We start from the raw sequence: 26,653 nt of genomic DNA, 5'->3' as shown, positions 1-26,653 counted from the left end.
TCAACATTCCTAATAACATGATGTACATCAACAGGACCCAAGCACTGGCCTAACAAGTGAAGATCTGACACCTGCCACATGGGAGGAAACTGGAGGCCCCCTGCTTAAATGAATTGACTCTGTGGAAAATGTCATGACCACAACTGAAAAAACGTTGGTGAACTGATGGTTTGAACTACCACACTTTAAAGAGGAGCACAGAGAGGGCAGAGCAAGATGGCCGAATAGGAACAGCTCCAGTCTCCAACTCCCGGTGCGAGCGACACAGAAGACTGGTGATTTCTGCATTTTCAACTGAGGTACTGGGGTCATCTCACTGGGGCGTGCCAGACAATCGGTGCTGGTCAGCTGCTGCAGCCCGACCAGCGAGAGCTGAAGCAGGGCGAGGCATTCTCTCACCTGGGAAGTGCAAGGGGGAAGGGAATCCCTTTTCCTAGCCAGGCGAACTGAGACACACAACACCTGGAAAATCGGGTAATTCCCACCCCAATACTGTGCTTTAAGCAAACGGGCACATCAGGAGATTATACCCACACCTGGCCGGGAGGGTCCCACGGCCACGAAGCCTCCTTCATTGCTAGCACAGCAGTCTGCGATCTAACCGCAAGACAGCAGCAAGGCTGGGGGAGGGGCGCCCGCCATTGCTGAGGCTTAAGTAAGTAAACACAGCTGCTGGGAAGCTCGAACTGGGTGGAGTTCACAGCAGCTCAAGGAAACCTGACTGTCTCTGTGGACTCCAACTCTGGGGACAGGGCACAAATAAAAAACAACAGGGGAAGCAGCAGAGGTCTGTGCAGACCCGAATGACTCTGACAGCTTTGAAGAGAGCAGTGGATCTCCCAACACAGAGGTTGAGATCTGAGAACAGACAGACTGCCTGCTCAAGTGGGTCCCTGACCCCTGAGTAGCATAACTGGGAGATATCCCCCACTAAGGGCAGACTGACACCCCACACCTCACATGGTGGAGTACACCCTTGAGAGGAAAATTCCAAAGTAAGAATCAGACAGGTACACTTGCTGTTCAGCAATATTCTATCTTCTGCAACCTCTGCTGCTGATACCCAGGCAAACAGGGTCTGGAGTAGACCTCAAGCAATCTCCAACAGACCTACAGCTGAGGGTCCTGACTGTAAGAAGGAAAACTATCAAACAGGAAGGACACCTATACCAATACCCCATCAGTGCATATAAAACTACAAAGATGGGGAAAAAGCAGGGCAGAAAAGCTGGAAATTCAAAAAATAAGAGTGCATCTCCCCCTGAAAAGGAGTGCAGCTCATCACCAGCAATGGATGAAAGCTGGTCAGAGAATGACTTTGACGAGATGAGAGAAGAAGGCTTCAGTCCATCAAACTTCTCAGAGCTAAAGGAGGAATTATGTACCCAGTGCAAAGAAACTAAAAATCTTGAAAAAAGAGTGGAAGAATTGATAGCTAGAATAATTAATGCAGAGAGAAGGTCATAAATGAAATGACAGAGATGAAAACCATGACACGAGAAATACGTGACAAATGCATAAGCTTCAGTAACCGACTCGATCAACTGGAAGAAAGAGTATCAGCGATTGAGGATCAAATGAATGAAATGAAGCAAGAAGAGAAACCAAAAGAAAAAAGAACAAAAATAAATGAACAAAGACTGCAAGAAGTATGGGATTATGTAAAAAGACCAAATCTACGTCTGATTGGGGTGCCTGAAAGTGAGGGGGAAAATGGAACCAAGTTGGAAAACACTCTGCAGGATATCATCCACGAGAACTTCCCCAACCTAGTAGGGCAGGCCAACATTCAAATTCAGGAAATACAGAGAACACCACAAAGATACTCCTCGAGAAGAGCAACTCCAAGACACATAATTGCCAGATTCACCAAAGTTGAAATGAAGGAAAAAATCTTAAGGGCAGCCAGAGAGAAAGGTCGGGTTACCCACAAAGGGAAGCCCATCAGACTAACAGCAGATCTCTCGGCAGAAACTCTACAAGCCAGAAGAAAGTGGAGGCCAACATTCAACATTCTTAAAGAAAAGAATTTTCAACCCAGAATTTCATATCCAGCCAAATTAAGTTTCATAAGTGAAGGAGAAAGAAAATCCTTTACAGATAAGCAAAGGCTTAGAGATTTTGTCACCACCAGGCCTGCCTTACAAGAGACTCTGAAGGAAGCCCTAAACATGGAAAGGAACAACCGGTACCAGCCATTGCAAAAACACGTCAAAATGTAAAGACCATCAAGGCTAGGAAGAAACTGCATCAACTAACGAGCAAAATAACCACTTAATATCATAATGGCAGGATCAAGTTCACACATAACAATATTAACCTTAAATGTTAATGGACTAAATGCTCCAATTAAAAGACACAGACTGGCAAACTGGATAAAGAGTCAAGACCCATCAGTCTGCTGTATTTAGGAGACCCATCTCACATGCAGAGACATACATAGGCTCAAAATAAAGGGATGGAGGAAGATCTACCAAGCAAATGGAGAACAAAAAAAAGCAGGGGTTGCAATCCTAGTCTCTGATAAAATAGACTTTCAACCATCAAAGATCAAAAGAGACAAAGAAGGCCATTACATAATGGTAAAGGGATCAATTCAACAGGAAGAGCTAACTCTCCTAAATATATATGCACCCAATACAGGAGCACCCAGATTCATAAAGCAAGTCCTTAGAGACTTACAAAGAGACTTAGACTCCCATACAATAATAATGGGAGACTTCAACACTCCACTGTCAACATTAGACAGATCAATGAGACAGAAAGTTAACAAGGATATCCAGGAATTGAACTCATTTCTGCTCCAAGCGGACCTAATAGACATCTATAGAACTCTCCACCCCAAATCAACAGAATATACATTCTTCTCAGCACCACATTGCACTTATTCCAAAATTGACCACATAATTGGAAGTAAAGCACTCCTCAGCAAATGTCAAAGAACAGAAATTATAACGAACTGTCTCTCAGACCACAGTGCAATCAAACTAGAACTCAGGACTAAGAAACTCAATCAAAACCGCTCAACTACATGGAAACTGAACAATCTGCTCCTGAATGACTACTGAGTACATAACGAAATGAAAGCAGAAATAAAGATGTTCTTTGAAACCAATGAGAACAAAGATACAACATACCAGAATCTCTGGGACACATTTAAAGCAGTGTGTAGAGGGAAATTTATAGCACTAAATGCCCATAAGAGAAAGCTGGAAAGATCTAAAGTGGACACCCTAACATCACAATTAAAAAACTGGAGAAGCAAGAGCAAACACATTCAAAAGCTAGCAGAAGGCAAGAAATAACAATGATCAGAGCAGAACTGAAGGAGATAGAGACACAAAAAACCCTCCAAAAAATCAATAATTCCAGGAGTTGGTTTTCTGAAAAAATCAACAAAATTGACAGACCACTAGCAAGACTAATAAAGAAGAAAAGAAAAAAGAATCAAATAGACACAATAAAAAATAATAAAGGGGATATCACCACCAACTCCACAGAAATACAAACTACCATCAGAGAATACTATAAACACCTCTACGCAAATCAACTAGAAAATCTAGAAGAAATGGATAATTTCCTGGACACTTACACTCTCCCAAGACTAAACCAGGAAGAAGTTGAATCCCTGAATAGACCAATAGCAGGCTCTGAAATTGAGGCAATAATTAATAGCCTACCAAACAAAAATGTCCAGGACCAGATGGATTCACAGCTGAATTCTACCAGAGGTACAAAGAGGAGCTGGTACCATTCCTTCTGAAACTATTCCAATCAATAGAAAAAGAGGGAATCCTCCCTAACTCATTTTATGAGGCCAACATCATCCTGATACCAAAGCCTGGCAGAGACACAACAAAAAAAGAGAATTTTAGACCATTATCCCTGATGAACATCGATGCAAAAATCCTCAATAAAATACTGGCAAACCGGATTCAGCAGCACATCAAAAAGCTTATCCACCATGATCAAGTGGGCTTCATCCCTGGGATGCAAGGCTGGTTCAACATTCGCAAATCAATAAACGTAATCCAGCATATAAACAGAACCAAAGACAAGAACCACATGATTATCTCAATAGATGCAGAAAAGGCTTTTGACAAAATTCAACAGCCCTTCATGCTAAAAACGCTCAATAAATTCGGTATTGATGGAACGTACCTCAAAATAATAAGAGCTATTTATGACAAACCCACAGCTAATATCATACGAAATGGGCAAAAACTGGAAAAATTCCCTTTGAAAACAGGCACAAGACAGGGATGCCCTCTCTCACCACTCCTATTCAACATAGTGTTGGAAGTTCTGGCTAGGGCAATCAGGCAAGAGAAAGAAATCAAGGGTATCCAGTTAGGAAAAGAAGAAGTCAAATGGTCCCTGTTTGCAGATGACATGATTGTATATTTAGAAAACCCCATCGTTTCAGCCCAAAATCTCCTTAAGCTGTTAAGCAACTTCAGCAAAGTCTCAGGATACAAAATCAATGTGCAAAAATCACAAGCATTCTTATACACCAGTAACAGACAAGCAGAGAGCCAAATCATGAATGAACTTCCATTCACAATCGCTTCAAAGAGAATAAAATACCTAGGAATCCAACTTACAAGGGATGTCAAGGACCTCTTCAAGGAGAACTGCAAACCACTGCTCAGTGAAATAAAAGAGGACACAAACAAATGGAAGAACATACCATGCTCACGGATAGGAAGAATCAATATTGTGAAAATGGCCATGCTGCCCAAGGTTATTTATAGATTCAATGCCATCCCCATCAAGCTACCAATGACTTTCTTCACAGAATTGGAAAAAACTGCTTTAAAGTTCATAAGGAACCAAAAAAGAGCCCGCATTGCCAAGACAATCCTAGGTCAAAAGGACAAAGCTGGAGGCGTCACGCTACCTGACTTCAAACTATACTACAATGCTACAGTAACCAAAACAGCATGGTACTGGTACCACAACAGAGATATAGACCAATGGAACAGAATGGAGTCCTCAGAAATAATACCACACATCTACAGCCATCTGATCTTTGACAAACCTGAGAGAAACAAGAAATGGGGAAAGGATTCCCTATTTAATAAATGGTGCTGGGAAAATTGGCTAGCCATAAGTAGAAAGCTGAAACTGGATCCTTTCCTTACTCCTTATCCAAAAATTAATTCAAGATGGATTAGAGACTTAAATGTTAGACCTAATACCATAAAAACCCTAGAAGAACACCTAGGTAGTACCATTCAGGACATAGGCATGGGCAAGGACTTCATGTCTAAAACACCAAAAGCAATGGCAACAAAAGCCAAAATTGACAAATGGGATCTGATTAAACTAAAGAGCTTCTGCACAGCAAAAGAAACTACCATCAGAGTGAACAGAAAACCTACAGAATGGGAGAAAATCTTTGCAATCTACTCATCTGACAAAGGGCTAATATCCAGAACCTACAAAGAACTCAAACAAATTTACAAGAAAAAAAAAACAAACAACCCCATCAAAAAGTGGGCAAAGGATATGAACAGACATTTCTCAAAATAAGACATTCATACAGCCAACAGACACATGAAAAAATGCTCATCATCACTCGCCATCAGAGAAATGCAAATCAAAACCACAATGAGATACCATCTCACACCAGTTAGAACGGCAATCATTAAAAATCAGGAAACAACAGGTGCTGGAGAGGATGTGGAGAATAGGAACACTTTTACACTGTTCTGTTCCATTGGTCTATATCTCTGTTTTGGTACCAGTACCATACTGTTTTGGTTACTGTAGCCTTGTAGTATAGTTTGAAGTCAGGTAGCGTGATGCCTCAAGCTTTGTCCTTTTGACTTAGGATTGTCTTGGCAATGCGGGCTCTTTTTTGGTTCCATATGAACTTTAAAGCAGTTTTTTCCAATTCTGTGAAGAAAGTCATTGGTAGCTTGATGAGGATGGCATTGAATCTATAAATAACCTTGGGCAGTATGGCCATTTTCACGATATTGATTCTTCCTATCCATGAGCATGGTATGTTCTTCCATTTGTTTGTGTCCTCTTTGATTTCACTGAGCAGTGGTTTGTAGTTCTCCTTGAAGAGGTCCTTTACATCTCTTGTAAGTTGGATTCCTAAGTATTTTATTCACTTTGAAGCAATTGTGAATGGAAGTTCATTCATGATTTGGCTCTCTGTTTGTCTGTTACTGGTGTATAAGAATGCTTGTGATTTTTGCACATTCATTTTGTATCCTGAGACTTTGCTGAAGTTGCTTATCAGCTTAAGGAGATTTTGGGCTGAGACAATGGGGTTTTCTAAATATACAATCATATCATCTGTAAACAGGGACAATTTGACTTCTTCTTTTCCTAACTGAATACCCTTGATTTCTTTCTCTTGCCTGATTGCCCTAGCCAGAACTTCCAACACTATGTTGAATAGGAGTGGTGAGAGAGGGCATCCCTGTCTTGCACCAGTTTTCAAAGGGAATTTTTCCAGGTTTTTGCCCATTCAGTATGATATTGGCTGTGGGTTTGTCATAAATAGCTCTTATTATTCTGAGGTACGTTCCATCAATACCGAATTTATTGAGCGTTTTTAGCATGAAGGGCTGTTGAATTTTGTCAAAAGCCTTTTCTGCATCGATTGAGATAATCATGTGGTTCTTGTCTTTGGTTCTGTTTATATGCTGGATTATGTTTATTGATTTGTGAGTGTTGAACCAGCCTTGCATCCCAGGGATGAAGCCCACTTGATCACGGTGGATAAGCTTTTTGATGTGCTGCTGAATCCGGTTTGCCAGTATTTTATTGAGGTTTTTTGCATCGATGTTCATCAGGGATATTGGTCTAAAATTTTCTGTTTTTGTTGTGTCTCTGCCAGGCTTTGGTATCAGGATGATATTGACCTCATGAAATGAGTTAGGGAGGATTCCCTCTTTTTCTATTGATTGGAATAGTTTCAGAAGGAATGGTACCAGCTCCTCTTTGTACCTCTGGTAGAATTCAGCTGTGAATCCATCTGGTCCTGGACATTTTTTGGTTGGTAGGCTATTAATTATTGCCTCAATTTCAGAGCCTGCTATTGGTCTATTCAGGGATTCAACTTCTTCCTGGTTTAGTCTTGGGAGAGTGTAAGTGTCCAGGAAATTATCCATTTCTTCTAGATTTTCTAGTTGATTTGCATAGAGGTGTTTATAGTATTCTCTGATGGTAGTTTGTATTTCTGTGGAGTCGGTGGTGATATCCCCTTTATCATTTTTATTGCGTCTATTTGATTCCTCTCTCTTTTCTTCTTTATTAGTTTTGCTAGCGGTCTGTCAATTTTGTTGATCTTTTCAAAAATCCAACTCCTGGATTCATTGACTTCTTGGAGGGGTTTTTGTGTCTCTATCTCCTTCAGTTCTGCTCTGATCTTAGTTACTTCTTGCCTTCTGCTAGCTTTGGAATGTGTTTGCTCTTGCTTCTCAGTTTTTTATTGTGATGTTAGAGTGTCCATTTTAGATCTTTCCAGCTTTCTCTTGTGGGCACTTAGTGCTATAAATTTCCCTCTACACACTGCTTTAAATGTGTCCCAGAGATTCTGGTATGTTGTATCTTTGTTCTCATTGGTTTCAAAGAACCTTTATTTCTGCTTTCATTTCGTTATGTACCAGTAGTCATTCAGGAGCAGATTGTTCAGTTTCCATGTAGTTGAGCGGTTTTGATTGAGTTTCTTAGTCCTGAGTTCTAGTTTGATTGCACTGTGGTCTGAGAGACAGTTTGTTATAATTTCTGTTCTTTGACATTTGCTGAGGAGTGCTTTACTTCCAATTATGTGGTCAATTTTGGAATAAGTGTGATGTGTTGCTGAGAAGAATGTATATTCTGTTGATTTGCAGTGGAGAGTTCTATAGAGGTCTATTAGGTCCGCTTGGTGCAGAGATGAGTTCAATTCCTGGATATCCTTGTTAACTATCTGTCTCGTTGATCTGTCTAATGTTGACATTGAAGTGTTGAAGTCTCCCATTATTATTGTATGGGAGTCTAAGTCTCTTTGTAAGTCTCTAAGGACTTGCTTTATGAATCTGGGTGCTCCTGTATTGGGTGCATATATATTTAGGAGAGTTAGCTCTTCCTGTTGAATTGATCCCTTTTCCATAATGTAATGGCCTTCTTTGTCTCTTTTGATCTTTGATGGTTGAAAGTCTGTTTTATCAGAGACTAGGATTGCAACCCCTGCATTTTTTTGTTCTCCATTTGCTTGGTAGATCTTCCTCCATCCCTTTATTTTGAGCCTATGTATGTCTCTGCATGTGAGATGGGTCTCCTGAATACAGCGGACTGATGAGTCTTGCCTCTTTATCCAGTTTGCCAGTCTGTGTCTTTTAATTGGAGCATTTATTCCATTTACATTTAAGGTTAATATTGTTATGTGTGAACTTAATCCTGCCATTATGATATTAAGTGGTTATTTTGCTCGTTAGTTGATGCAGTTTCTTCCTAGCCTCGATGGTCTTTACATTTTGACGTGTTTTTGCAATGGCTGGTACTGGTTGCTCTTTCCACATTTAGGGCTTCCTTCAGAGTCTCTTGTAAGGCAGGCCTGGTGGTGACAAAATCTCTAAGCCTTTGCTTATCTGTAAAGGATTTTATTTCTCCTTCAGTGATGAAACTTAGTTTGGCTGGATATGAAATTCTGGGTTGAAAATTCTTTTCTTTAAGAACATTGAATATTGGCCCCCACTCTCTTCTGGCTTGTAGAATTTCTGCCGAGAGGTCTGCTGTTAGTCTGATGGGCTTCCCTTTGTGGGTAACCCGACCTTTCTCTCTGGCTGCCCTTAAGATTTTTTCCTTCATTTCAACTATGGTGAATCTGGCAATTATGTGTCTTGGAGTTGCTCTTCTGGAGGAGTATGTTTGTGGCGTTCTCTGTATTTCCTGAATTTGAATGTTGGCCTGCCCTACTAGGTTGGGGAAGTTCTCGTGGATGATATCCTGCAGAGTGTTTTCCAACTTGGTTCCATTTTCCCCCTCACTTTCAGGCACCCCAATCAGACGTAGATTTGGTCATTTTACATAATCCCATACTTCTTGCAGGCTTTGTTCATTTATTTTCTTCTTTTTTCTTTGATTTCTCTTCTCATTCTTTTCATTTGATCCTCAATCGCTGATACTCTTTCTTCCAGTTGATCGAGTCGGTTACTGAAGCTTGTGCATTTGTTACATATTTCTCATGTCATGGTTTTCATCTCTGTCATTTCGTTTATGACCTTCTCTGCATTAATTATTCTAGCTGTCAATTCTTCCACTCTTTTTTCAAGATTTTTAGGTTCTTTGCACTGGGTACATAATTCCTCCTTTAGCTCTGAGAAGTTTGATGGACTGAAGCCTTCTTCTCTCATCTCGTCAAAGTCGTTCCCTGACCAGCTTTGATCCGTTGCTGGCAATGGGCTGTGCTCCTTTGCAGGGGGAGATGCACTCTTATTTTTTGAATTTCCTGCTTTTCTGCCCTGCTTTTTCCCTATCTTTGTGATTTTATCTGTCTCTGGTGTTTGATGATGGTGATGTACTGATGAGGTTTTGGTATAGATGTCCTTCCGGTTTGATAGTTTTCCTTCTGACAGTCAGGACCCTCAGCTGTAGGTCTTTTGGAGATTGCTTGAGGTCCACTCCAGACCCTGTTTGCCTGGGTATCAGCAGCAGAGGTTGCAGAAGATAGAATATTGCTGAACAGCGAGTGTACCTGTCTGATTCTTACTTTGGAAGCTTCGTCTCAGGGGTGTACTCCACCCTGTGAGGTGTGGGGTGTCAGACTGCCCCTAGTGGGGGATGTCTCCCAGTTAGGCTACTCAGGGGTCAGGGACCCACTTGAGCAGGCAGTCTGTCCGTTCTCAGATCTCAACCTCTGTGTTGGGAGATCCACTGCTCTCTTCAAAGCTGTCAGACAGAGTCGTTTGCGTCTGCAGAGGTTCTGCTGCTTCCCCTGTTGTTTTTTAGCTGTGCCCTGTCCCCAGAGATGGAGTCTACAGAGACAGGCAGGTTTCCTTGAGCTGCTGTGAGCTCCACCCAGTTCGAGCTTCCCAGCGGCTTTGTTTACCTACTTAAGCCTCAGCAATGGCGGGCGCCCCTCCCCCAGCCTCGCTGCTGCCTTGCGGTTAGATGGCAGACTGCTGTGTTAGCAATGAGGGAGGCTCTGTGGGCATTTGACCCTCCCGGCCAGGTGCGGGATATATTCTCCTGGTGTGCCCATTTGCTTAAAGCGCAGTATTGGGGTGGGAGTTACCCGATTTTCCAGGTATTGTGTGTCTCAGTTCCCCTGGCTATGAAAAGGGATTCCCTTCCCCCTTGCGCTTCCCAGTGAGGTGGTGCCTCACCCTGCTTCAGTTCTCGCTCGTCGGGCTGCAGCATCTGACCAGCACCGATTGTCCGGCACTCCCTATTGAGATGACCCCAGTACCTCAGTTGAAAATGCAGAAATCACCGGTCTTCTGTGTCGCTCGCGCTGGGAGTTGGAGACTGGAGCTGTTCCTATTTGGCTATCTTGCTCCACCCCCGATTTGTTGATTTCTAACAACTTTGCATTTAAGGCTGCTTCACACCAAACCAAAACTAACATGTTTTCTGTATTTTATTTTGATGTATAGTTACTGTTTTACATGCAGCTGGGTTAGTTTAGGTATGTGAAGACTGTTTCTCTCCCTTCCCTCACTTTCACACTTCCACTGTTTCTTAGCCTCTGTCTCCAGGAAAGGGGCTGGAACGACTCCTTTTTGCACCACTCTTTCAGAGAGTAGCAGGGTAAAACTATTGGCATTCTCAGCTTTTGGCTACTAAGTAGACTTTGTTAAATCTACTTAAAAACAAAAGTAATTTGTCAAATGTCTGATTAGTCAGATGACACAGTAAGGTGAAGTAGACCAGGACAGATTTCACACTCAGTACAAGTACCCTGATATTTGAGGAAACTAAAGATGCCAGAACACCCTAGCCGAACCCTCTCCCCACTGAGTCATGGAATTGTATGATCTACTTCCTCAGAAAACAGGCAGAACTAGACTTGCTTCTAATCCATATGGCATGGCAGAGGTTAATAGATGTCTTTCCAATGATTGTATTGTACTCTGTAAACCTCTGTCACAGCACACTGGAAAGAGACAAGCTTCTGCTGGCCTTGAACAAGCAAACAGCCATGTGGGCATTGCCTGTGTGAGTATCACATGGCAGGGAATTGTCCACAGCCTCTAGGACCTGACAGCAACCTTGATCCAAGAGCCAGTAAGAAGCTGTAGCCCTAAGTCATAGAAGTGCTAAGGAATGAGCTCTGCAACTGCCTGAAAGAGCTCTAAAGTATTTGTGTTCTCAGGGAGTCTCAGGGGAGAATGAAGTCCAGTCTACACTGTGGCACAGTCTTGTGAAACCCAATGGGCAGGAACAAACAAAGCCATGTGCCGACTGCTGACTCACAAACTGAGAGATGATAAATGGGTATAGTCTTAAGCTGATAAATTTGTGGTAATTTGTTACATGGCCATAACAAACTTAACACACAATTTAAGAACAAATAGTAGAACTAAGAGCAGTCATGCTACTGACATTGACTGTAGATGGGCACAGGCTTATTCTCATTGTGACCTTAGGGTTTCCAAGCACTGCATGAAAGAGGAAAGCTTCGATGTGCAAGCCCTTTCCAGGACTCCACTTGTGTCACATCTACTATTATCCTATTGGCCTGAGCAAGACATACGGGCAACATCAGTCCATTTAGAATGAGGCTGACCAAAGCACGAGTGCAGGGAAGGGATTTATTGCAGCTAATTTTGCAAGCAGTTTATCCATAATTTTTTTATTATTATTTGTTAAGAAATACCCTTCGAAAAGGGAAGCCTCCTTAAAGGGCTAAAAGTTTTTAGGTTGTAGCTTCATTCGTTGTAGTGTTCTGCTTTATATCCAAGTATAAATAACTGAGAACTCCTTCAAACTATCATTTCTATGATGGTTTGTTTTCCCAAAAACTTTACATATAATTTTGGCACTACAATGTGCTGGTCAAGTTTACTCTGCAGAGTGACAATTTGCACAATGTGGCTGACATGCCATTGCACCTTGATTGTGGACTTTGGCCGTTGGTGATCTATGAGAACCGGATTCTGCAAAAGAATGTATTTGTGACCCGTTTGATCTTTATCCTATCTGAACCCACACACTTCTCTATCTTTCCATGGCTAATCCACGTCCTATCTCTATTAACTTACTCTTGCGATAAGTGATTAAGAGCATGTAACACAGAAGTCATAAATATGTCCAGTTGTAAAAATTCAAATTAGTTAAAAAGCATGGGGATATTATAGAAAGAAAATGTATAACTATTTTAAGTTTAAAGAAAATGAAGTCTTTGTATTTTGCAATGAAACTGTGTGAAAGCTGTGTCTGCAGTTTTCAGCACCAGGGTGGGCCCCTGCCTTTCCTGTGACTGAGCACATTGCCTTTCTCACACCTGCAAGCATCCAGGGAAGTGACTGGACGGGGTGAGCTGAGCTGCGCTGTTCGGCCACCTTGGGAGACCTTGGTTATATGAGATGCATTTCAGAGGATAACAATAACTGCTACAGCAATAAATGACAGCCGTTCAGCTTCTTCATTACAGATGGTCTGTGTGGAATTTGTCCCAAAGAACCCACAATGAAGATACTCACATCCTAGAGTTAATCTGGGAGCAAACCTAATAGAGGTTGGGGAACAGGACCCATCTCCCTGACCCGTGAAAACCGATACCAAAGGTTGTCCAACTAGCACATCAAACCAGCTTCAAGACACGTTAAAGAAGTCACATCAGACCATCCACTCACAAATGAACCACAGGCTAACTGCAGCCACACGAGCGGGTTCAGCAGATATCAGTCCAACTAGCCCAGAATGGAGGAACCACAGAGGTGACCCTCAGAGTCTCAAGAAGCAGTACAGTCAGCCCTCTATCCATGGGACCTGCACCCATAGATTCAACTAAACTTGGATCAAAAATATTTAGAAAAAAATACCCACAAAATTCCAAAAAGCAAAACTTGACTTTGCCATGTGCTGAGTACCAGTTAGGTGAATCCACACAAGTAAAATCATGTGTAGACATCATACTAGGTATTATAAGTAGGCTAGAGATGGTGTGAACTGTACAGGAGGACAATATATGTTATACTCAAATATTGTGCATTTTACATAAAGGTTTTGAGTCTCCAAAAATTTAAGTATCTGTAGGGTGTCCTGGAACCCATTTCCCACGAATACTGAGGGAGGACTGTAAATGTTTATTTTATGGCATTGTGTTTGGGACTGGTTTATTTTGGAAGAAGAGCTAACTAATACAACCTGTTTTTGTAAACAGGAGGCAATAGAGTTAAGTGATAGGGTAGTCACATTTATTGTCATTTTTTTGTGTGATTGCAAAGCGTATTCACTTGTTTTTTAAACCAGATCAGAATCCTTATACCTGATTATCATGGACTTTGGATGTCTTTCTTATCTCCCCAGCAAATGAAAAATGCAGCTGAGAAAACAATTCCTTCCCTCTATTTCCTCTAATTCTTTCTAAGAAGAGCATCACACTGCTGTTCATACTTCTCATTACTCAGAATAATTCACGTTTTACATTCAGTGGGTTGTTTTCAATGTGTATAGGTCACTAGTGTTGAGAGAGTCTGGAGAGTTTCTTGCTCATTCACTTTTCATTTATTCAATAAAGTGTTAATTGAGCAACAATACTGGACCAGGAATGTGTGTAGGCTGCACCCCTGAGAAAGTCAGTGTCTGATTCTCATTTTCCTACATCTTTCCTGGTGAACAAAAGGCCATGTTTAATTAAACATAAATCAACAGGAAGATTCTAGAAAAAGAAGAGTCATAAAGAAAAAAAATAGCAAGAGAAGAGGAAGTGGTTAATGCAGAAATGGAGTCAGTTATTTGGGGAGGCAGAAACTGCTTCCTCTGAGGAGGTGACTGACCTGGATAAGGAGAACAACTGACTTGAAGAGAAGTTTCTGAAGGGCATTGAGGTTCATGACAATCAAGGCTCTTAGAAGGAACACAGTATGAACATGGGAAGAACAGAGAAAGACACTATGAGGAGAGTGACTTAACCAAGGGAAAAAAGAGGAAGTCAGAGAGGGGGCAAGTCAGAGCCGTTTTCTTTCAGTGTCTTAAAGATCACTATATATGACTGGTGTGAAATGAAGAAGGCCTTCATTTTCTGTTTGGGGAGCAAATGCTTTCTAACTACAGTAGGACATTATGGGAAATGTTTTAAGCATATTACCCCCAATGTTCTATTTATTTTTTAGCAGAGTAACGACTCTAGCTGGGCTGTGAGAAGCAGAAGAAATACTTATCTGGACAAAGTGAATCCTGGCATAAAGTAAACATGGGGCAGTGAAGATTATTGGAGACATAAGCAGATGAGACTATATTTTTAAATTAATGTCAATTACACACCTTGATATGAGAAGAGTCAGATTAGGAGTGACCTGGAGGCTTTGGCATTAATCCATTACATAGATTTTGATTTACTGATGTTAAATGTATTAGCGGTCAAAGAAATCGGGATAAAATAAAAGTTTGTTATTGTTGCTCATTTCTAGATTGTGACACCAATAAACAAGCAGATTAAGTGGCCAGGTTTGCAAGTGAGTGGGGTTTGAGCTCAGAGGAAAGAAAATACACATAGGTATTCAGCAGTGCTTACAGGGTAATTTATGGTATTAAAACCACATGTATGCATATGCATATGCACATATTTATGCATGTGTATGCACATATATGAACGTACATACATGAGTGTTTTTCAGAAAACAAAAGTCATAAAATCAATAATCTCAGCTTCTACCTTATGAAACTACATAAAGAGGAACAATTTAAATCTGAAGTAGAATATGAGGAAAAAAATAATAAATATTAGGGCAGAAATCCATAAAACTGCAAACAAAAAACTGACATTGAACACCAAGCAAACCAAAGACTCGTTCTTTGGAAAGAAAGATGTTGTATAGTTCCTATATATTTGAAAATTTGGGGGTTATAGTTTTAATATTGATTTCTAGTTGGATCCCTCTGTGGTCAGAGAATATACTTACTATGACTTTAATTACTGCAAATACATTGAGAGGTTATGTGTCCTGTGGACACTTGGAAGAAAAAGTGTGAACTAGTATTGTTATGGGTTGGAGTCTTCTATAAATGTCAGTTAGATCCCATGGGTTGATGACCTTGTTGAGTTCTTCCCTATCATTGTCGATTTTCTGTAACTTGTCCTATCGAAAATCAAGAAGGGGTTTTGAAGTCTCCAAGTGTAATTGTTTTGTTAGTTTCTGCCACATGCACTATATTGCTCTGTTGCTTGGTGTCTATGCACTTAGAACTGCTCTGTCTTCTTTCCAAAATGACTTTCTTCATTATGTAATGTACCTTTATGTCTCTGGTAACATTCTTTGGCTCTGTAGTCTACTTTATCTGATATTAGTATTTGCTACTGATTCTTTCTTTTTATTATTATTTGCATAGTATATCATTTTCCTTCCTTTTATATTCAGCCTACTTAAACTGTTATATTTGATGTGAGTGTCTCATAGACAACATACAGTTGGGACATTTCTTTCTGATTCATCAATTTCTGTCTTTTTGTAAACTTCATAATTTATATACTTAATATGTTAATAATTATTGATGTATTAAGATTTATGTCTGCACTCTTCTTTTTTGCCGTATCTTTTTTTGCTTCTCTGTTTTCTTTTTGCTGCCTTCCTTTGGGTTACTTGAACATATTTACAATTACAATCTAATTTACCTAATTTTTTGGTATCTCCTTTTATAGTGATTTTTAAATTTGTAGTCATGGTATTTCCTTTGTATGTATAACTTCTCACAGTATGTTGGTGTCAATATATTACCATTTAAATTAAATATAGAATTTTACCTTCTTTTATGTCATTTTTCCTCCCCCATTAGTAATAATTTTTAGAAAGTAATTTCTTTGCAGATATTGGAAACAAAACAGTGTTACAACTTTGATACGACTATCACACATTATTTAGAAATGCATTCTATTCATCTATCTTTTCATTTTTGTAGCCTTTTGTCCTTAATATTATTTAATATCCCCTCTTTATTTTTAGTTTTACCTTTCTAGGGCTCATGGTGGCTGTGTTTAAAGTGGATCTGCTAGCACCAAACACTCTTAGTTTTTCTACAATGGAGGACTCCTCAATTTGTCCTTCATTTCTACATAATACTTTTACTGAACATAGAATTTTAGGGTAAAACTAGAAAATGTGATATTTTCTTCTGACTTCCATGGTTTCTGAAGAGAAACTGTCATTATTTTTCTGCTCAAAGTAAGGAATAATTTTTTTCATGTTGCTTATAAGATTTTTTGTTGTTATTTTTAGTTTTTAGAAGTTTGTGATATGTCTTGGCACACATTTATTTGTGTTTATTCTGCGTTCATTTTCTTTTTAGTCTATTCTCTCACTGTTGTTTAAATGGAGTAGTTGCTATTATTTCACTTTCCACCTCATGGATTCTTTCCTCTGCCTACACCATTCTGCCATTAGGCCATCCCCTGAGCTGTTTATTATGGTGATTTTATCTTTCACTTCTAAAATTTCCATATTTTTCCTTTTTTATATTTTATGTTGCCTTCTTGATGTTTTCTATTATTTCATGTGTTTCAAGCATGTTTGCAATTGTTCCCTGGTGCATTTTTATAATGGTTGCCTTAAAATCATTTTAAGATTATTTTAAGTTAGTATACGTGAATTACTATCTAATTATAGTCTTTTCTTATTCCAGTTGAAATTTTCCTGGTTTCTGGCATGAAGAGTGTATTTTGGTTAATATGTGGACCTTCTGGATGCTGTGTTATGGTGTGTGGCCTGATATTTTGAAAGTCTAACAAGCTCCCAGTTCATGCCAATGTTGTGGCTGCTGGACGGCAAAGAGGCAGAGATCCAGTTAAAACTAGTGGTTGATTATCCTACTTAACACCTACAAATATCTTGTGAATATTTTTCAATATGTGGCTGCCTGAATTCCAGTGAAATATTTTTAATCAACTCTGCAAGGGTCAGAGCAGATATCAATAATTTAAATTATTCCTGTTTGATTCCAGTGTATGATTAGGGTTACTTTGAAAAGGTTGATTTGTAGTGTGAGGTCTGAAACAGAAAATGAGCACACACGACACATGCTGCTGGTACAGAACTAAGAGAATGTGAATGCACTTGGTGAGCCCTGGAGACTGTTACCTTCTGGAAGAGCTGGAGCCAAAGCTGGGTCACATATTAATCTTGGATTTATTTTAAAATATATGATTTTATCTGTTTTGTTTTAATGACTCCTAGTTTTACTTTATATTAATTTGAGGGTAATCATCATCTGATTTTGACATGTGTTCTTCACTATCTTTCAGTCCAGACATATTCCCTGACATACTCCTGTCACCAAATACAGAACAGAGAACTATCACTTCATGATAGTTTTACTGTCTAACTTTGCTGAAATAGGTAATTATTTGGTTGCCCTTGTGTGTATTGACATTGGGTAACCCTGCATCGCCATAGCTTTAGATTTCACCTTAGATTATTCCATGTATTTTACTTGAGGATACACGTAAAGGCATCCACTCCTATGTATGAGGCCCTGTGGTCAGCAGGGTCTAAAACTGCATGACTGGAAACCCATGGAACCCAGTTGTGTTCCTGTGAATCATAAGAGAGTTTGCTCCTACTTCTGCCCTAGGGCTTCCTAAACCATTGCTTCATGTTAACATGGTCATCAGTTTAAAGATTCAGCACATATTGAAGGAAAGTGTCTGAAGTCGGTAGGTCATACCCACATGGACTTCCTTGGGTGAAGTATTTGATAGGACCTGTTGGATGAAGTATTTGATAGGATCTGTTGATGCCATGATCATGTATCTATCATTTCATTTCTTTCCCCACATAGTAGTGCCCTGAGTATGAAAGATTCCCATATCAATAAAATGTACAGATTCTGAGCACTGTAATAGTCAATTAGAGGTCAGTAGAAAAGGCAAACATTTATGAAGAATACAGAAGAATCCTAGTACAAATGTGTTACAACCACCTCCAGAGAAATTGATCTAATTTCCAAATTATCACCAAATTTCTGATGGTATTTGCCTCTGCTGTGGGGAGTCAGGTACCCAGAGATGGCAATAGTTGAATCAGCACTGGTGCAGGTGGTGATGGTACAACATGGCTCATGTGTTGCCCATGTGTACACAAGTCCACATTGCCACAATTGCTAAAGCTATCATTTGCTATCTGAAAAAGTAGACGTGTGAATTCATTGTCATTCTCAGAACCTGGCCTCTTCCAAGCCCACCAGATAAAGTTGCCCATATGTTCTCTTCACTCCACAAAACTTTACTTAGAATTGTAGTGAAATGTAACTTGTGGTAAAGCCCTTATCACCTGCACAGAAACCATCCTCTTCTTCTTTGGTGCCTAGGGCACCAGCTCTAGCCTGTTGGGCATGGTGAGGACAGTGAACCTCTCCCAGCCTGGGACAGGAGCAGGGATTCAGGGCACATGTGATTAGCCCCACAGTGCAATGTCAGGGGAGTGAAGGAGGAACAGAAACTCTGGGAAAAAATTGAGCCTTCATGAGATGGTAGAAGGTAAAGAGCTTTGCTCCATCTTCTAAAATCAATGACTTTCTTTTAGATTTGGGAGCAGGGACACATGTTTCATTGCCCTGACTCCTTCCACATCTCCTCTTTCTCTTACAATAGCTCTGACTCAGTCTGCCTCTCAGATTGTGTCCTGAAAATTTAATTATCCCTCCTAATATGAAAACAAACCAACAAACAAAATCGTCTTCCTCCTATCATGTGCTGTGAGTTCTGACCCCTAAACTCTGTGATACCCAGATCATAAAAGAGATAATCATGGGATTTTGCCAAAGAGATTTTCTAGCTAAAAAGAATTATTGTGCTAGCTCTTCTCTCAGAAAACTTTTCTCTGTTCCTTGTCATAACTGACACCAGAAAACAAGGTGGAAATATTTCCAAGAACAGAGGACAACCATGCGCTCAGTGAGCTGAAAGACATCTCTCCCCCTTGCATTAGTTTCCAATGCTGCAGTTTTAATTGCCACAGTCTTATTGGCTTCACACAACATAAATGTATCACCCTGTAGTTCTGGAGGTCTGCATTCTCACTGAGCTAAAGTTAAGGTGTCAATAGGGCTGTAATACTTCCAGATGCTACAGAGGAGATAACTGGATCCTCTGTTTTTTATCTTCCAGGTGCTCCCACATTTCTGGTTCCATGGCCCCTTCCTTGCTCAAACCACATCCCTCCCCATTGTCCCAGCTCCTCTCTGACTGTGAGCCTCCTCCTCTATTTTAAGGACCTTTCTGATTATATTGGTTTCATCTTGATAACCAGGTTTCTTATTCTCAAAGTCCTTCACTTACATCTGTCAAGTTCTCTTTTTACTACATAAGGTAGAAATTTTATGATACAGCTCTGATGACTGGAGGAACACCAGGGTTCTTGGTCTCACACCAGTTTGGATAAAACAACACGGACACGCATGGAGTGGTTTTAAGAAGAAAAAGGTTTAATATGCAAGAATGAAGGAAGAAGAAAACAGATCCCCCATACAGAGACACAGGGAGGGAGGACTCAAACAAAGAGAAAACTGTGTGTGCAGCAGAAAAGTGGCTCTTATATGAGGAGACTGGAGGAAGTGGTGTCTGATTTGCACAGGGCTCTGGGGATCAGTTTGACCAGGCGTGTTATTCATATAGCCTGCAAAATAACTGGTCTTCCCACACTAGCCTTTTAATACGTAAATGTAGGGCGCCAAAATATTCTATACACATGTGGATATGTGGGGATAGCCATGTGCCAGGCATATGTGGGAGCAAGGAAGAAGATGGTGGGAATCACCATGTTTGCTGGTACCAGTTTCTAATGGTTGACATTTGCATATCGAAGCTTGCCAGCCTGACTCTAAGAGTCAGGGCTTTCCTGCTAGACAAGAAACTTTTCTGGAGCTGCTTTAAAAGAAAGAAAACCTTACCAAGGACCCCTTTTCCTCTCTATCTGCCTAAAATAATTTCTTAACAACTCATATAACACTTAGGTTCCACAGACGAGGACATGGATATCTTTTGGGGTGGGGACATTATTCATTCCATTGACAGTAAATATATTCCTCAAAATTGCCTTTCTCTAAAGTAAAATTTTAAAAATCATGAAGTATTTTTTTATGAAGCAAGAGAGCTGGACAAAATCTTAAACTCAGATTCCTTTAAATTGTGAGCTTTAACTGTTAAGGTATGATCACTCCACTTTCTCTAATGTAGATTTATTGATGTGTAGACAGTTTTAAAATATTTTTAAGTTTGTGACCCAGTGTGAACAAAACAGTATCGGAGACAGGTCTCAATTAATTTATAGGTCTATTTTGCCAAAGATAAGGCTTATGGCCTGTGACACAGCCTTAGGATGTCCTGCAAATATGTGCCCAAGCTGATTGGATTACATGTTGGCTTTAAACACTTTAGGGAGACAGAAATTACAGGGAAAGACATAAATCAATACATGTCAGATATACATTAGTTTGTCCTGGAAAGGTGGGAAGGCTTCAAGCAGGGGCTTCCAGGTCATAGGTGGCTTCAAAGCTTTCCTGATTGGCAACTGGTTGAAAGAGTTAATCTGTGCCTAAAGAGTTAATTCATCATAAAGAAATGCTTGAGTTTAGATAAGGGGGTGTGGAAGCCAAGTTTCTTGTCACATAGATGAAACCTATGGGTAGCAAACAAAGTAGATGGTGAATGTTGTTATGTTGTTTATCAGACCTTAAACATCTGTCAGGCTCTTTGGAAAAGACTTAGTAAGGGGAGGAGATTCTCTGCGGAATGCAAATTTTCCCTACCACAGGCTGCTTTGCAGGGCAACTTCAGAATAGGTCAAAGAAATATTTTTAGAGTAAAATATTTAGATTTTCTTCAGGGCCTGTGCTCTGTCATGTTGGAGTATGGTATCTGTCCAAAGGTCTCTGTTGTAATGATAATGCTGGTCAATTGTGTCTGAACTCCAAAGGAAGGAGAGCATAATCAGGTACATCTAAACCCACCTGCCAGTCATGGCCTGACCTAGTTTTTCAGATTTCTTTGCAGTTCTCTCTGCCAAAAGAGGAGTGCACTCAGCTGTTTGGTGGCTTACAACTTAATTTTTTGTTTTAACTCACAGAAAAACAAAAATCACAGCATAAATTCAATCTAAACTAGATTTGTTAAAAAAAAAATTGCTTCCTGAATATTCCTACATGTCAAAGAAAGACATATGATAAGAATTCAGAGGAGAAATACCCCTCATACAAAAGAATAACGATTTTATTTACTATCTTAGTTTGGGTCCACCAGCAATGAAAATTCCTGTTTAGGCAGCAAATTCACACTGGGAGGAAAGGAAAAAAATGAGGGAGGGAGCAGAAAATGACTAGTAAAAGACACAGCAACAACCTCCCTGGCTCAGGATAACTGAAGATCAACTACATGTGGAAGCATGGACTAAATTCCTCTTGGCTGTTCCACCTGAGAGATGAGGAAGCTGGGGTATGTATATTCCTCACCCTGTCCTCCCTGATTGTGAGCTGTCTCTCTTGTTCTCTTTCAAGCTGCTATAACAGATTCCTTGTCACTGTGTAATTCATAAAGCACAGAAATGTATTTTCTCACACTTCTGGAGAATGGGAAATTTAAGATCAAGGCACGGGCAGGTTAAGGTCCGCTTTCTCTGCTTTCAAGATGATGCCTAGAGCGTTGAGTCCTTCAAAGGAAGGAAGACCAGGTCTTAACATGACAGAGGAGCAGAAGAGAGAAAGAGATTCCAGGCTCACAATCCCTGTTTATAGTGGCATTAATGTATTCCACTAGAGGGCTCCTCCCTCATGACCTAAACACATCTCAATAGGCCCCACGTGGCAATACCATTACACTGAGATTTAATTTCACAACAGATGGATTCCGGTAGGACACAGTCAAACCATAGCACTTTCCTAAGAGAGACCCATTCCAGATCATCTGGCCAGAAATGCATGCAGGCAGATCTCTCTGCCCAAGATCACAAAGAACATAAGATATATATATATATATATGAGATATATATGATATATATCTCATATATCATATATCTCATATATATCATATATATATCATATATATGACTTGAGTTTGAAATTTGCAGATCCACTTACATTTTCTTCTGTGTGTATCACCTGTGAGTAAGCACTTAATGAGTAATAAATATATTTTCTCATTTTCACGGTTTTCTTAATTTGTTTTCTTTAGTGTACTTTATTGGAAGAATAGAGTATATAATATGTATAACATAAAAACGGGTTAATCAACTATTTATTGTATCACTAAGGCTTCCAATCAAAAGTAAGCTATTAGTACTTCAGTTGGAGATGCAAAAGTTCTACACAGGTTTTCATCTGCACCAGTGCTCAGTGCCCCAAACTCCACGTTGTTCAGGGGTCAACTGCTTTTTCAGTCTGTAGCTGCATCTCTCTGAAACACCATCTTGGCAGGTGGGTTGCAAGTAAAGGAATCCAGAAAATAACATCTCAGACTATGCTGCGTTTATATGATGATTATGAAAAACCAAAGGCATTTAGAAAGCAGCAAATGCACAAAAACGCTTTTCCTAAATATCCCTTATTTGCCTAAAAGCAAATTCTTCAGAAGGAAACAAATTTTCCAGAAATTTCAACCTGAAAATTTTTTATATCAGGGAAGATTAACACAAAAAAAGGAATCAAAAATACAAGAGACTGGAAGTTGATACTTTAGCCAGGCAGGTGATTACCTGCTCTTTTGAGGATGTGCTTCTATTCTCATCTATTCTCTCCAGGTTGCCTACACTTCCCAATTCCCTCTTCCCTAGAAAGGAAATATAAACACCTGGATCTCATTGAGTTATCTGGGTAATCACCCTGTGATGATATCCTGCTGCACTTTAAGTGAATTTTGTTTGCCTTTTCTCTTATTAATCCTCCTTTTGTCAGTTCATTTTCAGCAAACATTTAGAGAACAAATGGAGCTTTCTTCCTTTCTCCCAATATAAGCAAGTTCCCTTAAAATTCAGGCTGCTTACAAAGCAGCAGGAAGGTTTGTGCACAGGCTACAGCACTGTGGTTTGGCTCTCCTAGTCAGGCATCAGTAAAATTTTGTGGAGCCCTAGGCTGTAGCCCACTGATGCTGATGTAGTTGGATCCACTTTCCCTGCTACTGAGCCAGGCTGGGATATTTTTGGGCACACTAGAAATGTGAGATATAATGAGTGCAAATCCCTGTCCAGTTTCATCTGGATCCAGCTGATTTCTCCATGTACATGGGCAGTTGCTTGATAAAAGACTGAGTGTCTCCTTCCAAAAGATGTTAACAGGGAGCTTGATGTCTGGGTCAGGATGATGTCCCCACTCACTGATAAAAAGTGAAAGAAGGAAGTGTCATTGGTGGTGTATGGCAGGGACCTGCTCCGTTCAGTCGTTACCCTTACTTTTACTATTATTTTTTTTGAGATGGAGTCTTGCTCTGTGGCCCGGGCTGGGGTGCAGTGGCAGGATCTCAGCTCACTGCAAGCTCTACCTCCCGGGTTTATGCCATTCTCCTGCCTCAGCCTCCGGAGTAGCTGGGACTACAGGCGCCCGCCACCTTGCCCGGCTAGTTTTTTGTATTTTTAGTAGAGACTTGGTTTCACCATGTTAGCCAGGATGGTCTCGATCTCCTGACCTCGTGATCTGCCCGTCTCGGCCTCCCAAAGTGCTGGGATTTCAGGCTTGAGCCACCGTGCCCGGCTACCCTTACTAAAAGAGATGAACTTTGGGAAATAATATTCAGTGGCAGAAAAGAAGGTAGACTATGAAGGTGCCCAAAACAAGAATAAGGTGCAGCCCACTGAGTCTCTGGTATAACAGAGACCTATAGCTCTTAATAATGGTGGAACTGTGAGTGCTGCATGCATTGAGGAAACACAGTATCAACCTAGTGTATCTGAAGTAAATTGCTTGATCTTATATTGGTAAGAACAGTGGCATAACACCATTACCTAACACTTACAAATATATGTAGCATCATGTCAATAAATTTTATTTTTAATTTTTTTAGAAAGGAACAATGTTAAATTCACAGAAATGTTGCAAGTATACAACAAGTACCCCCTTCCTTAACAGAAATCATATGAGAGTCTTTTGAAGAGCTGAGAATTGTACTGTCTAAATTTTTACTATGTGTTTCCCACAAAAAAGAATACTCTCCTAAGCACTCCCCATACACCAATGAAATACATTATTCCATCGACTCCTGGGGAATATTTCAAATTGTCAAAAAGAAACCACAAAATGTTTCTCTTCACAAACTAGTCCCCAGTAAAAACACATTATCTGCAGACAAATTTGTGCTACCCTGGTCTTACCTGGGACACCTGGGGACACTGCGCTGGTGCTGAGTTACTGACATGAGCCAGCCCCGCAGCTGTGCCCAGCCTGCCCCGTCCCCTGCTCATTTGCATGTTCCCAGAGCACATCCTGCTGCCCTGAGACTTATTAATAGGCTGGTCACACTTCGTGCAGGAATCAGACCCAGTCAGGACACAGCATGAACATGAGGGTCCCCGCTCAGCTCCTGGGGCTCCTTCTGCTCTGGCTCCCGGGTAAGAAAGGAGAACACTAGCAGTTTACTCAGCCTAGGGTTCTAAGTATTGCTTTACAATTCAGGGAAACTCTCTTACAACATGATTAATTTTGTGGACATTTGTTTTTATGTTTCCAATCTCAGGTGCCAGATGTGACATCCAGATGAACCAGTCTCCATCCTCCCTGTCTGCATCTGTAGGAGACACAGTCACCATCACTTGTCAGGCGAATCAGGGCATTAGCAATAATTTAGCCTGGTATCAGCAGAAATCAGGGAAAGCCCCTAAGCTCCTGATCTATGATGCATCCAGTTTGCAAAGTGGGGTCCCATCAAGGTTCAGCGGCCATGGATCCGGCACAGATTTCACTCTCACCATCAGCAGCCTGCAGCCTGAAGATTTGGCAGCTTATTACTGTCTACAGCATAATAGTTACCCTCCCACAGTGTTACACACCCGAACATAAACCCCCAGGGAAGCAGATGTGTGAGGCTGGGCTGCCCCAGCTGCTCCTCCTGATGCCTCCATGGGCTGAGAGTGTTCCTCAGATGCAGCCACACTCTGATGGTGTTGGTAGAGGGGGACATGAAGTCACCTCTGCACCCTGATTCTTTTCTCTCTCTCAGCCCCAGCTGCACAGACATAGCAATATCTCTCCTGATTTCATAAAGACAGAGATCATTACACTTGAGGGGTCTAGTTTATGGCTTCAGGTGGAATTCAAATAACACAGAAGAAGCCACTATAGGTATTCCAAGTAGGAATAGGCTTAATACAGAGAATTAGAGTAAACTACTGAAGTCTAAATAAAATGTGGAGATGAATCTCTAAGTTCAATGTTTTATTTGCAAAGAAATATTTGCCAAATGGGGCATACAGGAAAACTCAGGCTCAGACTGGTAAACAGTGGTGGAGAAAGTGAATCCTAGAATTATATCAAGTTATCTCAGAAATTGTGGATGAACTGGTTGATGGTTCTTAATCCAAAGAGTTGACATGACAATTGTTTCATTAAATTGGAAGAAATGATAGGAGAAGCATGTGACCATTTAGACTTAATACAATACTGGATAAGTTGTTAACACAGGGCGTTAGGGTTTTTGCTGGGGCCATAGATGTAGCCCATATAAAGCAAGAGCAAATAGAATTGATTTTACATATTTTAGAGAGGAAGTACAGAAAATAGGGACCCTAGGGGACCTTCTGGAATGTTTCTATTTATTGCCATTTCCACTGGTAAAACTCAGAGAAGATTTCAACAGTCATCGGGATGAAGTTCTAGGGATCACACTCACGTGAGGCATTCCCTGAACTTGGATTTCCAGTGAGGCAAAGGGAAGACGAAACACATAGTGGGATATGGAGGTGTAAACACCAGGGACAGCCTCCTGGTCAGCTTAAACGCTGAAAAGCGTATTTATTTATTTTTTTCTCTTTAGTTTTATCACTGAATCATTTGGATCTAAGAAAAGTAATTATGGCTAGTTAGACAGAAAGGTATTTATTATCATGAATTAAATGAATTGAAAACATTTGGGGGCCGGGCGCGGTGGCTCAAGCCTGTAATCCCAGCACTTTGGGAGGCCGAGATGGGCGGATCACGAGGTCAGGAGATCGAGACCATCCTGGCTAACACGGTGAAACCCCGTCTCTACTAAAAAATACAAAAAACTAGCCGGGCGAGGTGGCGGTTGCCTGTAGTCCCAGCTACTCGGGAGGCTGAGGCAGGAGAATGGCTTAAACCCGGGAGGCAGAGCTTGCAGTGAGCTGAGATCCGGCCACTGCACTCCAGCCTGGGCGATAGAGCGAGACTCCGTCTCGGAAAAAAAAAAAAAAAAAAAAGAAAACATTTGGGGAAATCAGAGTGGCAGCTCAGGCAACTCCAAGTACTCCTTTTCTACTCCTTGACCCTCCCTGCCTCAGTTTTTTCACAGTCAAGAAAGATATTCTCATTTTGAGAGGAACTTCGCAAGTGAAGA

The 26,653-nt window shown here is 40.6% G+C and overlaps 1 gene segment (V, D, J or C); it reads left to right on the top strand.

Annotated features, from left to right (window-relative positions):
* The first annotated feature begins 24,615 nt into the window (after positions 1-24,615).
* On the top strand, positions 24,616-25,155 carry LOC117062904. The segment is given in 2 exon segments: positions 24,616-24,692; positions 24,818-25,155. Coding segments are annotated over 2 exon segments (378 nt in total).
* The last annotated feature ends 1,498 nt before the right edge of the window (positions 25,156-26,653 follow it).

This window comes from Trachypithecus francoisi, unplaced genomic scaffold, assembly GCF_009764315.1.
Source record: "Trachypithecus francoisi isolate TF-2019V2 unplaced genomic scaffold, Tfra_2.0 Lachesis_group17, whole genome shotgun sequence".
Classification (NCBI taxonomy): Eukaryota; Metazoa; Chordata; class Mammalia; order Primates; family Cercopithecidae; genus Trachypithecus; species Trachypithecus francoisi.
Note: the sequence above shows the minus strand (reverse complement) of the source record. Positions and strands in the feature narration are given on the sequence as shown.